Source organism: Vitis vinifera, chromosome 7, assembly GCF_030704535.1.
Source record: "Vitis vinifera cultivar Pinot Noir 40024 chromosome 7, ASM3070453v1".
Taxonomy (NCBI): domain Eukaryota; kingdom Viridiplantae; phylum Streptophyta; class Magnoliopsida; order Vitales; family Vitaceae; genus Vitis; species Vitis vinifera.
In genome coordinates, this window is record NC_081811.1 from 25,669,753 (window position 1) to 25,682,599 (window position 12,847).

Here is a 12,847-nt window from a genome sequence, read left to right on the forward strand (position 1 = left end):
TGATGCGTTGCCTGATACTGTTGCCATGTAACACAAGAAAAGTCGTCTTATCATCCGAAAAGAATCTTGCTGGGCAAAAGGGTTCTTTGACTATGGGACTGACGAGTCTTGACTGGATTTATGCTCATCTATGCACGGTTATGAAACACCAGATATGACTGTGTAATATTGAGATGTCCTACCTGTGATATTGAATGAGCGGGTCTTTACAAGGGGAATTCTGGAACTTGAGAGGCAAGTTTGAGGTGACAGAGCAGAGAAAAAAAAGAGGAGGGTATCTATTGTTGTGAGGAGATGCAGAGATCTTGGAGGAAAAAGGACACTGGGTGTGTTGGTGCCTTGAGACTTGAGTGTCAAGACAGTATATACAATCTAGTATACTCTCAAATAGTTGTCACTTGAAGGGGTTCCATGGTTGGTAATGGTCCACCATCTCTGGGTTGTGTGAAACTCTGCGATCTGTTTGCTTGTGAAGGCCTTCCTTTTGATTCTTATAAGTTATATGTGTCCACTTTGTCACCATCAATAGCTCAACATTCTGCTGGTATCGTTCCATTTCCTTCGAGTGATGGAGCCCTTTTATAGTCTGTTTTGGGTTCTGCTCATCTCTACTTCCCTCAAAGAGCATCTTACCCTACTGCAGATATGATCCATAACAATAAATCTCGTGAGTGGTGCAATGCCTCTGGTTATTATGCAGATCAGCAACTGTAACAAGAAGCCTATGATTTCAGACCAGGCTTAACTCCTCCAGAATCAAATAGTGGTTTAGAGTTCCCTCTAGCTGGCTTGCCCGTTACATTATCTCTACTTGGCAAGGCAGCTCGGGATATTCTGGATGCTATCAGTTTCTATTTGAACTTGCGGAGCTTGCCTTTTACTGAAATACTCAATAATGTTCCCTTGAGAAGTCGTGAAATATCGTCTTCTATACTGTCAGTTTGCTGTTATGGAAGGTCATCCGCTCAGGGATCACAGCATCATAACTTAACATACCCAAGAAGCTAGATGGCTCAAGGATGCAAGGAGCGACAGTTGAGTGGTTACTCGATTCCAATGGTGCTTTGTTAACTGGAGATTGTCAGAATACTAATTCCAAGCTCGCCATACCCTCATCTTTCATGCCTGCTCTGCTCATCATCAGTACCCACCTCCAATCAAATATCTGCACTCACCCGAATGTGGCAGATTCTCTACAGGAATATTCTACATGCCACTTTTCCTCTCTCTTGTTTCTATCACTATTCCCATCTCCATGCATACCTATGTTGCCTATCTTCTATATCCCTCACCATCTTTTATCTCTCTATGTCGTATCACCACCATACCCACTGACCATCTCTTCATACTAATATCACCCACAATTTATCTTTCTTAATATCACCACCATCTTCCAATGCCTACCCATTCATTTCTCCTACTACCCGGTCCACTAAAGATGTCCATATCTTTGAAACCCATCATGCCTATATTTTTCACACCACGTAACCTTCATGAGGAACTCATGGAAGCTTCAGCTACTGGCATTGATGTGGGCACGATTGTACAGATTGGTGTGGGGTTCTATTCAACTTACTTGATGTTTGAGAAGTCTTCTATAGTCGCACCGAATGCTCCTTCATCACCAGCTCTCAAGAAGCTTCAGGACAGTTTTCGGAGAAACTTTTGCTTCAGATTTTGACAGTTTGTCATCCTCTGTCGGTGCCTCTTCAGTGTGGGGTCAGTGGCCTGATTTTGAGAGCTTTGGAGTCCACTTTCACTCAAACAAATCCTTCAAGAAGGGCCAATGCAAGGTAAAGCGGCTAATGTCATTATGGCAGCGAATACTACAGCCGAAATTGCATTGAGACTTCAGGGACCTGGAAAGAAGAACAAAGAAGTAATAGTTGCTATCCCGAAGGTGGCTGCTGCATATGACTGCAAGGTTGTTGAAGAATTCGGAGAGAACGAAGCTGGTGCAGTTGATGTAATCATCAGCATTGGACCCCGCATTTCTGGGCAAGCATTGCATGACGCTTGTATAGACTTTTCTGGGCATTTTTAGCAAGTTCAAAGGTGCTGTTATAAAGAATGAACGCTGCCGACGACACAACCAGATTGGACACTTTCCATAGTGACAGAATTGGAGTTCTCACACTAAATCATCCCATTGATCGATTGAAATCTTGTTGAGACCTTTTAGCCAAGGATGCGGACCAAGACAGTCATCTTGCTCACAGTCAGAATATCAAAGTTGGAAAATCGAAGCGCCCTTTGATATAGTCACCCTTAACATGCTCATTGATCCAAAAGATGATGAAACAGCTTCAGAAAAGTATGACCAGATTCTGGCCAGCAGATTGTAAAGGATGCAGGGTCTGCTAGCTTTGCTTCAACGAGGAATTTCTACTCTCCTCAACACTCGAGTAATGCGGATTTGAAGGACTCCATAAGGATCTCTTTTAGAAGATGTATGCAGCCCGTAGTGAATCATTCCGGGATGGAAAACTTGATGTTATGTTTTACAACGCAGTTGCCTCCTTGGGAACCCAAACATGCGGCTCGGGTGATGATTCCAGCTGATAGGGCAGCGTGGTAGCTACTGCCAGTGTTTGTTCCACTTTGGGGGCTGGCTCCAGCTCAAAGCCAGAAGACTCTAGCTGGAAATCAACCCATGTTAGTCCTTGAGAACTCTATTAAGAATGCCTCAGCAAAGACACAAGCCAAGCCTCGCCAGACAGTTGGTTCTAAGCTTGCTGCACCAGGAACTTCACGCAGACTAGAGGATGGGCCCACTGCAAACCAGAAACTAAGGCCCCTGCCTCCAACAGAGTGGATCAGAAGAACTGGTTTTGACGAGGCCATTGATTTGGGTGAAATGTTGCGAATGGAGTCACAAGATTGGTTCTTAGGATTTGTAGAGAGGATCTCGGATGCTGATGTGGACATCTCGGCATCGTCAGATAATGGTCAAATAGCAGCTGGGATAATTGACAGGCCAAGGAAGAAAATTATGGGTATCTTCTCACGCATGTGACACCTGCTGCTGCCCTAGAAAGAGAAGTTACAGGAAAAAGCCCTCTATGCATGGCCACCTTTTTGGCACGCCCCCCTCTAGGACACGCGCCGCTTGGAAATGTTTTGTTTTAAATATCATTTTTCAAATAAATTTTCAGATTTTAATTCTTCCATTTTTCATCCTTAGTTTTTTTTTAGGTTCCAAAAATTTATTTTCCAATAAAATTTTGGCGCCATTTTTCTTCATGGAGAACAATTTTCACATTTTCTCTATTTTTAAAAGGTTTTTAAATAAGCAAGGATTTAATCCCATAATTCCGAATAATGGAATTTATGAAATTAATTCATGCAAAAATGAATTGGGCTTTGGTGGGGACCCAACATCAAATAAATTTTCTTTAAAATAAAATTGAGTGAGATGACACATGTGCTATTGATGATTTTGTATTCAGTTTAGTGACATATATGCTATATCTTGTGATAATTGTTTTGTACTAATCTCATTTTCATGATAGCGCGTTGTTGTTTGCTGCTAAGGTACGCATTTTCTCTCATTTTGTCCATCTCTCATGCATGTTTTGATTCTCGGTGTGTAATCATGTTGATATTCATTGATTTTTCTCATTGATTGTCATGTCAGCTTCATTCTATTAGTAGAGACCCGACTTTAGGGACTTAGAGGGGTGCTACGGTCTTTACCGTACCTTCCCAATAAGTAACCTGACCCCCGAACCCGATCCGATTTTCACAGACCGCCTTTTCCAAAATAAGGAGTCACACTTAGGGTTTTTCTTTCTTATTTTGTTTACCCTTTAAAAATAAAACAAAAATAAGTGGCGACTCCAAGTCATTTTCAAATAATCAATAAAAAATCATTTTTCAAATAAAAATCGAGTTTCGCCATCGAGTGGGAAACGCATTCGAGCCAGTCGAAATGCGGGGTCCACAATTCTCTCATGAGTCACGTCTGAGTGTGACACTGAAGTTGCTCCATCAATCCAACTGACAAACCAACACTGTTGACACAGCTTCAATCTCCCTCTGGCTTTCCCTTTCTGAGTCCGAAAAGATGCCCAATACATAGAAAAAAGTGAAAGCAGATTGGAATCAGATTTCATTCTGGCCTTCTCCAGCAAGTTCCAATTATTGACTTTCTTGCCCATCCCTGTTTGCTGTCTGTCCTAGCCTATTTGATGAAATAAAAGCAGTGCTGCAAAGAAGAAAAAGAAGAAGAAGAAAGAAGGGCTTCAATTATTTGAATGGCAGTAGAATACCGATGCTGTGGAACAGGGTTCTTTCTTCACATATCGATAATAGCTTTGCTAGTGTTGTTTGCTGGATTGATGTCTGGACTCACGTTGGGCCTCATGTCCATGAGCCTGGTTGATCTTGAAGTTCTTGCTAAGTCTGGAACACCCAGTGATCGGAAACATGCTCGTAATTGCTCATTCTTGTTCTGCATTCTTAGTTTATGTCATATTGGAGTTCTCATGCCAAATGCTCTGCATTGTCTTCATTGTTTTTCACACATCTGAATCAGCATGACAATGTTTCTCCAGGGAAGCATATGTTTTGGGTAATTGAATTAATGCATATATGCTTTTGGGCTTGTCTCTAGATGCTCTATCTCAACAAGCTCGAGAGATGTGTCAGTTAGTTCATTTTGCATTTCTTTTGGGGCAGGTCCTCAATAAACATAATTTCATGACCTCTCATTCCCATGACAAGATTCACTTACTGATATAGAAAATGATTAGTTTAATACTAAATTAAAGGTAACGTGAAAGGCATCAAAGAACATAAAAGTAGTGCTGGAATCACTACTAGGAAGAAAAGATAATCTATATTACTTTATCATGGCAGTGAAAATCCTTCCAGTTGTGAGAAGACAACATTTATTGCTCTGTACCCTTCTAATCTGCAATGCTGCTGCCATGGAGGTAAGTAATACTTATGGATTTCGTAAACAAGTTGTTTTGTTGACATATTATATATGCAAGAAAAAGGTACTTGATGTCCTAAATTTTACTTCTTGTTTTTTCTCTTTCAGACACTTCCAATTTTTCTCGATAGCCTGGTTTCTACCTGGGGAGCTATCCTTATTTCTGTAACCTTGATACTACTCTTCGGTGAGGTCAGTTTTTTTTTTAGGTGTAATAAACAGTAACAAACATACATAATTTTGAATTCAAGACAAAAGGGTTGCATTCTGTTTGTGCCACATTGGTTGAATGTTCTTTGCCTTGGAGCTCCTCTATTCTGTTTCTGTCATTCATAATCTGGCAGTTGAAGAAAATGGATCATCACCATAAATAACAATTATAGAATAAGTTTTAAGATTTCATTCAATGACCCGTAAAGAAGACAACCATTCTGCAGTGATGAGCCTATTCATGACAATGGAATTGTACCAATGGGGCACTGCTATTTAAGTTTGGCTTCTCCATTTTTCTCAAGTTTCCTTGAGTAACTGCAATTTTTTTGGGTAATCATGAAGCTGATTTCTCTATTTTAATGTGCTCTAATTGTTATATGCACTTCTATGTACAGATTATACCACAAGCAGTTTGTTCTCAACATGGTTTGGCAATTGGTGCAGCAGTGGCTCCATTTGTTCGAATTCTCGTTTGGATTTGTTTTCCTGTCGCATATCCAATAAGCAAGGTGATGTTAACTGGATCACATACCGTTCCTATGTAGTTTTGAACTTGACCAATATAGTTCTATTCCAAACAGGTATATTTTCCCAAATTAAATTCTGATTATAGATAGCTTTTACCAGCTACTAGACAGATTGTTGGGGAAAGGACATGAAGCTCTTTTTCGTCGAGCTGAGTTGAAAACACTAGTTGATTTTCATGGAAATGAGGTATGTGTTTTCATCAAAGAGTTCCTTCTGCAGGGACCATTTATTGGTCAGTTATCGCAAAATCATTTTCTATAATATTGTGGTTATTCAATTCAAACTATATATATTACACCTAATGATGGTCATATCCTTTCTATTGACTGATATGCAGGCTGGAAAAGGAGGAGAACTTACACGAGATGAGACAACGATCATCACTGGAGCACTTGAACTCACTGAGAAAACAGCCAGGGATGCAATGACTCCTATATCTGAAACCTTTTCAGTTGATATTAACGCCAAACTTGACAGGTATAATGTAAATATTGGGGCAAGTGAACATGACTAGTTATGTTGCATTTCTCATATTGTGATAGTGGGATGCATCAAACAATGGTAATCTGTAATATGCAGAGATTTGATGAGGCTAATCTTGGAGAAAGGACATAGCAGGGTTCCAGTTTATTCTGAGCAAGAAAGAAATATAATTGGACTTATTCTGGTATTTCTTGTTGATCTGTTCCTCATTTCACTCACTAATTCGTTATACTGACTTGATCTTTCTAAATATTTCATTTCGTTTAACAAATGTGTTGCCAGCCTCTTTTTCCATCTATACAACAAGAGCAGCTTTAGTTCATATATTTTCTTCTGAATCTGCTTCATGTGACACAATCTTAGATCCTCTGTTCTACTTCTTGGTGTTATGATTTTTCCCATTATAGTTGTCTTAAATTGCAGGTGAAGAACTTATTGAGCATCCATCCAGAAGATGAAGTGTCTGTAAAGAATGTCACTATTCGTCGGATCCCAAGGTATTTGGTGGAAATTCCAGCACTGAAAATAAAATGAGATTTACACTTGCCATGCATCAACACCTGTTCTGTTGAGGAAAATAAACATTACTGCACAATATAAAATCAAAGGACTGATGTTTGTATAATGGGTTTTCTGCTAGAGTCTTGGAGACTATGCCTTTATATGACATACTAAATGAGTTTCAGAAAGGTCACAGCCATATGGCTGTTGTTGTAGGACAGAACAGTCACACAGTGGAGCATTCCGGCAGTGAACTCCCAACTGATGGTAAGCACCAATTCTCTCCAGAGTAATATATATGCTTCCCTGGGAGCTCTTCTCCTCCTTTATTTAAATAGAACATGGATGCAGTGAAAGATGTGAGGGTGGACATTTATGGGGACAAGCATTATCCCCAAGAGAAAATGTTGAGGACCAAGAGAACACTCAAGAAGTGTAGAAGTAACACTGACGACACAGATAATTCAGAGAGAGGAACCTCAAAGAGCAAGAAGTGGGGAAAGGGCTTGCACCCTGAAGTTCTGAATATTGATGACACTCCCCTTCCAAAGCTCAGTGAAGGAGAAGCTATTGGCATAATAACAATGGAAGATGTCATTGAAGAAATCTTACAAGTATGGAGAACAAAACTTAGTTGTGCTTCATTCTTTTAGCATTCCTTCAATATGCTTATCACTTATCTTCAATTGATTTCGTTAATGTAGGAGGAGATCTTTGATGAGACAGATCATCGCCATGAAAGCTCATAGTTTCGTTTTTTCTGTTGCCAAGCACACTACAATAGTACGAAGACTATTACTCTGGACGGGAAAGAAAAATCCACTCCTTATCCAAGAGCCGGGAATTCAGCAGGTGGGCCAGTAAAGAGATTTGAAATTGTACTGATGACCATGAATTATTTTCTGAGGGAAAAAAAGTAGTTATTCTCAGGTTGCTTTATGTAACTGATTTATGTATTGGAGAATAAAGAGGAAGAATAATAAAATAAAATAAAAATAAGTTTTACTATGCAAGTTAAGCAAAGTGTCTATGAGTAGGATTGCTCTTCTTCCTCAGCTGCAGCTTTCATTTCACAAAAACAATTTTTGAAAATAGTTTTTAGAAACATTGTTTAATTATTTTCAAAAGCAAAATTTTGTTTGAGGAATCAAATATGAAAAACAGTTTTTTGGACTTATTACTATACACATATACAAAATACAAAAGTTTTAAAATTATTCTTCATATTTCTGATTATTGCTTAGAACATTTTATAAAAAACAAATGAAAACACAACAAATTTACTTTCCAAAATAATTTATTTTTAAAACAGATTTCTTAAAAAAACAATTTTCGGTCTAGGCGTTCCTATTTAATATCGTCATCACCAAACACAAAAATACTGATGCAATCTTGAGGATCCCTGAGAAGCAAGGTATGTGAAAATTTAGCATAGTTTCCACATTGAGAAACATAATCTAGGTTGGCATCGAGTAAAAGTACAAGTACAAAGAATCTTGGCTACTCTCTGTGCTGAAGAGGAAAGGAATCGATACTCAGCTGCCAAGAAGATTCCTTGATTCTCTTTTGTTTAAGTTATTTTCCATAATATGTCATAGGCTCATAGCTGTACATTAATCTATTTCATGCATTATACCCTATGGACACAATACTGCTGAAAATAACACAGTGAACGAGAAATTTCTTATTCTAGATTTATATTCCAACAAACACAGAGAAAAACATTCCAGCAACAAGTAGAAATGCTATTGATACACTTGAATCCATCTGAACCACCCAAAAGAATAGAATAAATTCCATATGGTCTCTTCACATAAGCAATAGTCATAAAGCCTCCCTTTCACTTTTGGCAAGGGAAAGTGGTTGTGGACAGAGACTAGTTCATCTTGACAGCGAAAAATTGATAGCTCCTTTCTCCTTTTTATTTTTGTGACTTTTCAGCAAATCAATCAACATAAGGAACTCTATGATATGCTGGGACAGTTACAGGAAGATTTCCTATCTTATGCCTTTAAGATGGGGAAAATTAGACCCAACGCACCCTGGAAAAGAGAAGCACTTTCTGAGTTATTCTCCTGTTTGCAGAGAATCATACACAAATTCTCTCACCACACTAGAGCATTTTTTTCTTTTAAGTGTTTGCTCCAGAAACAAGTATGGAAAACCAACAGAACCAAAAGGAAAAACATAAAAATGAATAGGTCAGATAACTATTTTATCCATTTAAAGCCATTCATTTGTAGGCACCATAGATGTACTTCTCCAAGCATATAAGAGAGAACAATGATGAGATAACTAAAATAAAGGCTGTAACTTCTATGCACATTTCCTATACACTTTTGTTCAAAAATCCCAATGAAAGTTGGACAACCAACCATCCATGACAGTTTTTGAACAGTCAGCTATCTTAAAAATAGAAGATGTCTTTTGTTTATGTACAAGTCAACTTACTGGATAAGGCAAAATGGACAAACAACCTGCTAAACAATATGTCCATAATTTGCACAAGAAAAGTGGTACCGGGAACAACAACAAATCATAAGGGTATATGTATACCTAATCGACAGCAAAAAAGGATGCTTCGGGTGAACACCACATAATCATAAATAACTTGATACAAAAATAACACTAATTTGATCATTGATCATAGGTACTGTGTTAATATTTGACAAATTGGGAGAGCAACCTCACCTTGGGATGGCACAAGCAACTGCAAAAGGAATCATGCAAATAGAGTATCTTCACAGGACCTAATCCTTCTTGCACAAATTCTCTTTGCTTGGCAATTACAAGTAGTTAACTTCTTTATACACAAATTAAGTTGTTAGTTGTTACTAATTAGTGTATTGATGGTTTATATTCCATAAGCACTTCCTTTTGATTTTTAGGTGTGCACACTAGGAGGAGAACCTGAGATATTTGTGCAAAGTACTTGTCATAATAGATAGATGAAGCTTGAGCATTAACCAAAATGTCCTCCCACTAAAACATTCATTTGTCCAAATCCATGAGCAGAGATTTCCTGAATTTCAATGTAATGGAAATATGTGAACAACTGGAAAAAGCTAGTGCCAAATGGATAAGTAGTAAGTGATCATGAAATCATCTGAATTGAGAAAACCAAAGCAATATCTGATTTAGATTGTGTCATAGAAATTTGTCCTGCATCACTTGAATATTTAAAAGAAAAGGTCTATGAAAATCCTACAAAACCTTTTTTAACGGGGTAGCAACAATGTAATCACATGACATTTTTGAATGCAAAATGGCAAAATATTTGTACAGTTTTAAAGTAAAATTCTGTTCCATATATTCAAATAACATTATAAAAATGCTTAGAAGACCAGCCGTTGCTCGGATGATTAACTGAAGCCTTTGGGGTCTTATCAATAAGATTTTCCAACATGATTTGAAGGCCTGACAGCTGAGTTTGGGACTAATTTTGCAAAGTTTCCAATCCTGGCTGAGGCTACATTCATGAATTGTAAAGAAGTGTCTTATTTTCTAAAGCACCAAATTAAACAAAAACAAACCAGTGTAAAAGTGGACAGGAAAGATACTAGATAGGAGAAGCAGCTTTTTCCCTCACCTTCTCAATAAGGTATGTATCATGATGTTCATCCCAAACACATCTGAATGAAAGATTTCCATGGGATAAAAGACTCTGTGTTTTCCCAGCCATGAAAATTGTATGTCCAAGTATAAGCTGGGCATCAGTCCCCTTCATGCAATCTGCAGTTGAAACTTTCTTTACTTCACAGAATCCCTCCCATTCAAACTACAAAATGTTAGCTCTACCATGCCCCCCACCCCACCGGCGTCTGCGAGCCCTCCTCTTCCTCCCATCCTTTGCCTCCTTAATTTTTTCTTTCAAGTTCCTCTCACCTCGCCTTTTATACATCTTGAAGGTCATTTCTCTCTCTGCAGCCATCTTCCTCACTTTTTCTGTGATCTCAGCAGCAATTTGTCTGTTATACAGTTTCCTCAGACCCCTCATGAGCTTGGCAAAAGTGTCAGGCTGTGGCATTACCCCTGCATCCATCATGTCCAAACAGTATGAACAAGCCTCTTTCACATGCCCATTTGAGAAAAGTGCATGAATCCAGATTGTCCATGCATACACATTGAGATCACATCCTTTTGTCATGATGCAACTCCAAACATCTTTACTCATTTCAAGCTTCTCAGCTCTTAATAAAGAATTCAATAGCTCCTTCAAGGTGCCATATTGAGGAGCAGACAGAAGACCTCTCCCAACCATTTCTTTGAAGAATTCACAAGCTTCAACCAGACAACGTTGGCTGAGGAATCCATGAATCATAATGACAAAGGTGTCAAGGCCCGGACTCAGTCCAGTTGCTTCCATTTCATTCCAAACTCGAACGCCTTCTTTAATCTCACCCAGCTTGCATGCCAACCGGATCACTATGTTGTAAATATTGAGATCAGGAGTGCAACCAATTTTTCTCATCTCCTCCATGAGTTCTATGCACTCTTCCAACTCTTCCTTTTTCTCATGGGCTGCCATGATATGCAAATAAGTCATTGGATTAGGGATATGGCCTTGTTGTATCATATTATCCAAAAGCTCATAACCCTTACTAATCTTTCCCCACTTGCAAAATCCACTTATCAAGGTAGTGTATGTCACAGCATCCGCTGGGCAGCCACAACTCTGCATCTCAAAGAAAACCCTCATTGCCTCCTCCATTTTTTTCTTTGCACAGAGGGCCTGAATCAAAGTCGTAAATGACATCACATTTGGCTCACATTCCTTCCTCCTCATCTCTTTCAAAAGATCATAAGCATCCACCATTTTCCCAGCTGCAGCATACCCAGTAAGCAGATTGTTATAAACCACAATGTCTGGTTCAAAACCCGCTTCCCTGATCTGTACTAATACATATTTTGCCTCCATAAGCTTCCCTTCCCTACACCACCCGTACAGCAATGAAGTAAAATGCTTAAGAGTTGGCGTAAAACGAATTCTCATATCCTCAAACAATGAAGCAGCTTCCTTAACACTCCCATTCTTGCATAATGCATCCAACAAACACCCAAAAACATGCTCGTCAGGTTCACAACCATACTTTGGCATCTCATCCAAGACTTCAATTGCCTTTTTTACCATTCTTGCGGACGCAAATCTCCTCATCAACACAACAAACACATAGGGCGATACAAACTGGGGATTTTCCCGCCTCATTTCCTCAATTAATGCCCAAACAGCGCCAAATTGCCTCATTTTCCCCAAAATCTTGATCATTGCTTTGTACACTTCATAACTATGTCTATAGCCCGGTTGCTTTGATGCCCACACGAAGAACCTATAACCCAAATTTCCGGCATCGCCACAGCGATTCAAAACCCGTTCGGTTAACCCCGACCTCACGGCGACGCCGGATTCTTGCAAAGCCAGTTCCAGTTTTGGAACCCTAGAGTGGAATTTCCTTAGAATTCTATAGACCTTTTCGACATCAGCTGAAAATTCATCATAATTCTGATCATAAGTACAGTTTTCTCGATTGCTTTCCAGGCGTACAAGTCCAAATCCTCCTCTTCTTTCACTGATTGTGCAGTTTTTATCACCAAAATTCGAGAGTCTGTGATTTGGATGGACTTGATCTGTGTTTTGGGAATAACCCATTTGAGAATGAGTGGGTTTGAGATGGGGGTCGAGGTTGTGAGGACCTGAAACATATGTTTCAATGCAGATCAGGTGGAAGGGAGTGTTTAGTTTGGAGGAAAATGAAAAAATAGGGGTTTTGTAGCAGAAAGCAGCTGTTCTTGAAGATAACCTCTGCATTTTCCTCGTGTTATTTCTACCACTCAAGTCAACTTCCTTTCTTGCATTTCCTTGGAGGAAGGAAAAATCACGGCGATTAGGGAATCAAACGCTGCGTTTTCAGTCTTTCAGGGACAAGCTCCCAGTACACAGCAAAAGGGAAGAGAAATGTTGAAGGAACAGACGAGGGCGAAGGGCTGTCTCTGTTTATTTATTAGTTTATCTTGGCCCAATTATTCCATTAATATCCTTTTTAAAACTAATTTTAGTATATTAACTATTAAATTCGCTTATTTGTTTTATTAAAATTTCAAATTTGTTGATATTCTTCAAAAAAAAAAAAAAATTAATTTCATATATTTTTCAAACACTTTTTTAATTTAAAATATGTTTATAAT

At 38.8% G+C, this 12,847-nt stretch overlaps 2 protein-coding genes across 4 annotated transcripts; one reads left to right on the top strand and one right to left on the bottom strand.

Annotated features, from left to right (window-relative positions):
• Positions 1-4,083: 4,083 nt before the first annotated feature.
• On the top strand, positions 4,084-7,687 carry LOC100259537 (DUF21 domain-containing protein At2g14520). The gene is made up of 11 exons (XM_002263749.5): positions 4,084-4,434; positions 4,861-4,937; positions 5,048-5,131; positions 5,548-5,661; positions 5,780-5,866; positions 6,018-6,157; positions 6,260-6,347; positions 6,587-6,660; positions 6,804-6,931; positions 7,016-7,278; positions 7,369-7,687. Exons 1-11 carry the CDS (start codon positions 4,257-4,259, stop codon positions 7,411-7,413), a joined length of 1,278 nt encoding a protein of 425 aa, XP_002263785.2. The 5' UTR covers positions 4,084-4,256; the 3' UTR covers positions 7,414-7,687.
• Positions 7,688-8,333: 646 nt separating this feature from the next.
• LOC100264711 (putative pentatricopeptide repeat-containing protein At5g65820) lies at positions 8,334-12,650 on the bottom strand. Of its 3 annotated transcripts, XM_010648852.3 has the most exons (3): positions 10,254-12,650; positions 9,356-9,686; positions 8,334-8,706 (listed from the first exon to the last, which is right to left on the bottom strand). In XM_010648852.3, exon 1 carries the CDS (start codon positions 12,468-12,470, stop codon positions 10,443-10,445), a length of 2,028 nt encoding a protein of 675 aa, XP_010647154.1. In that variant the 5' UTR covers positions 12,471-12,650; the 3' UTR covers positions 8,334-8,706; positions 9,356-9,686; positions 10,254-10,442. The 3 variants fall into 3 exon arrangements, with proteins under 3 accessions (XP_010647154.1, XP_010647155.1, XP_003635394.2); XM_010648853.3 differs by lacking the exon at positions 9,356-9,686; XM_003635346.4 differs by having other exon boundaries at positions 8,334-9,686.
• Positions 12,651-12,847: the final 197 nt, after the last annotated feature.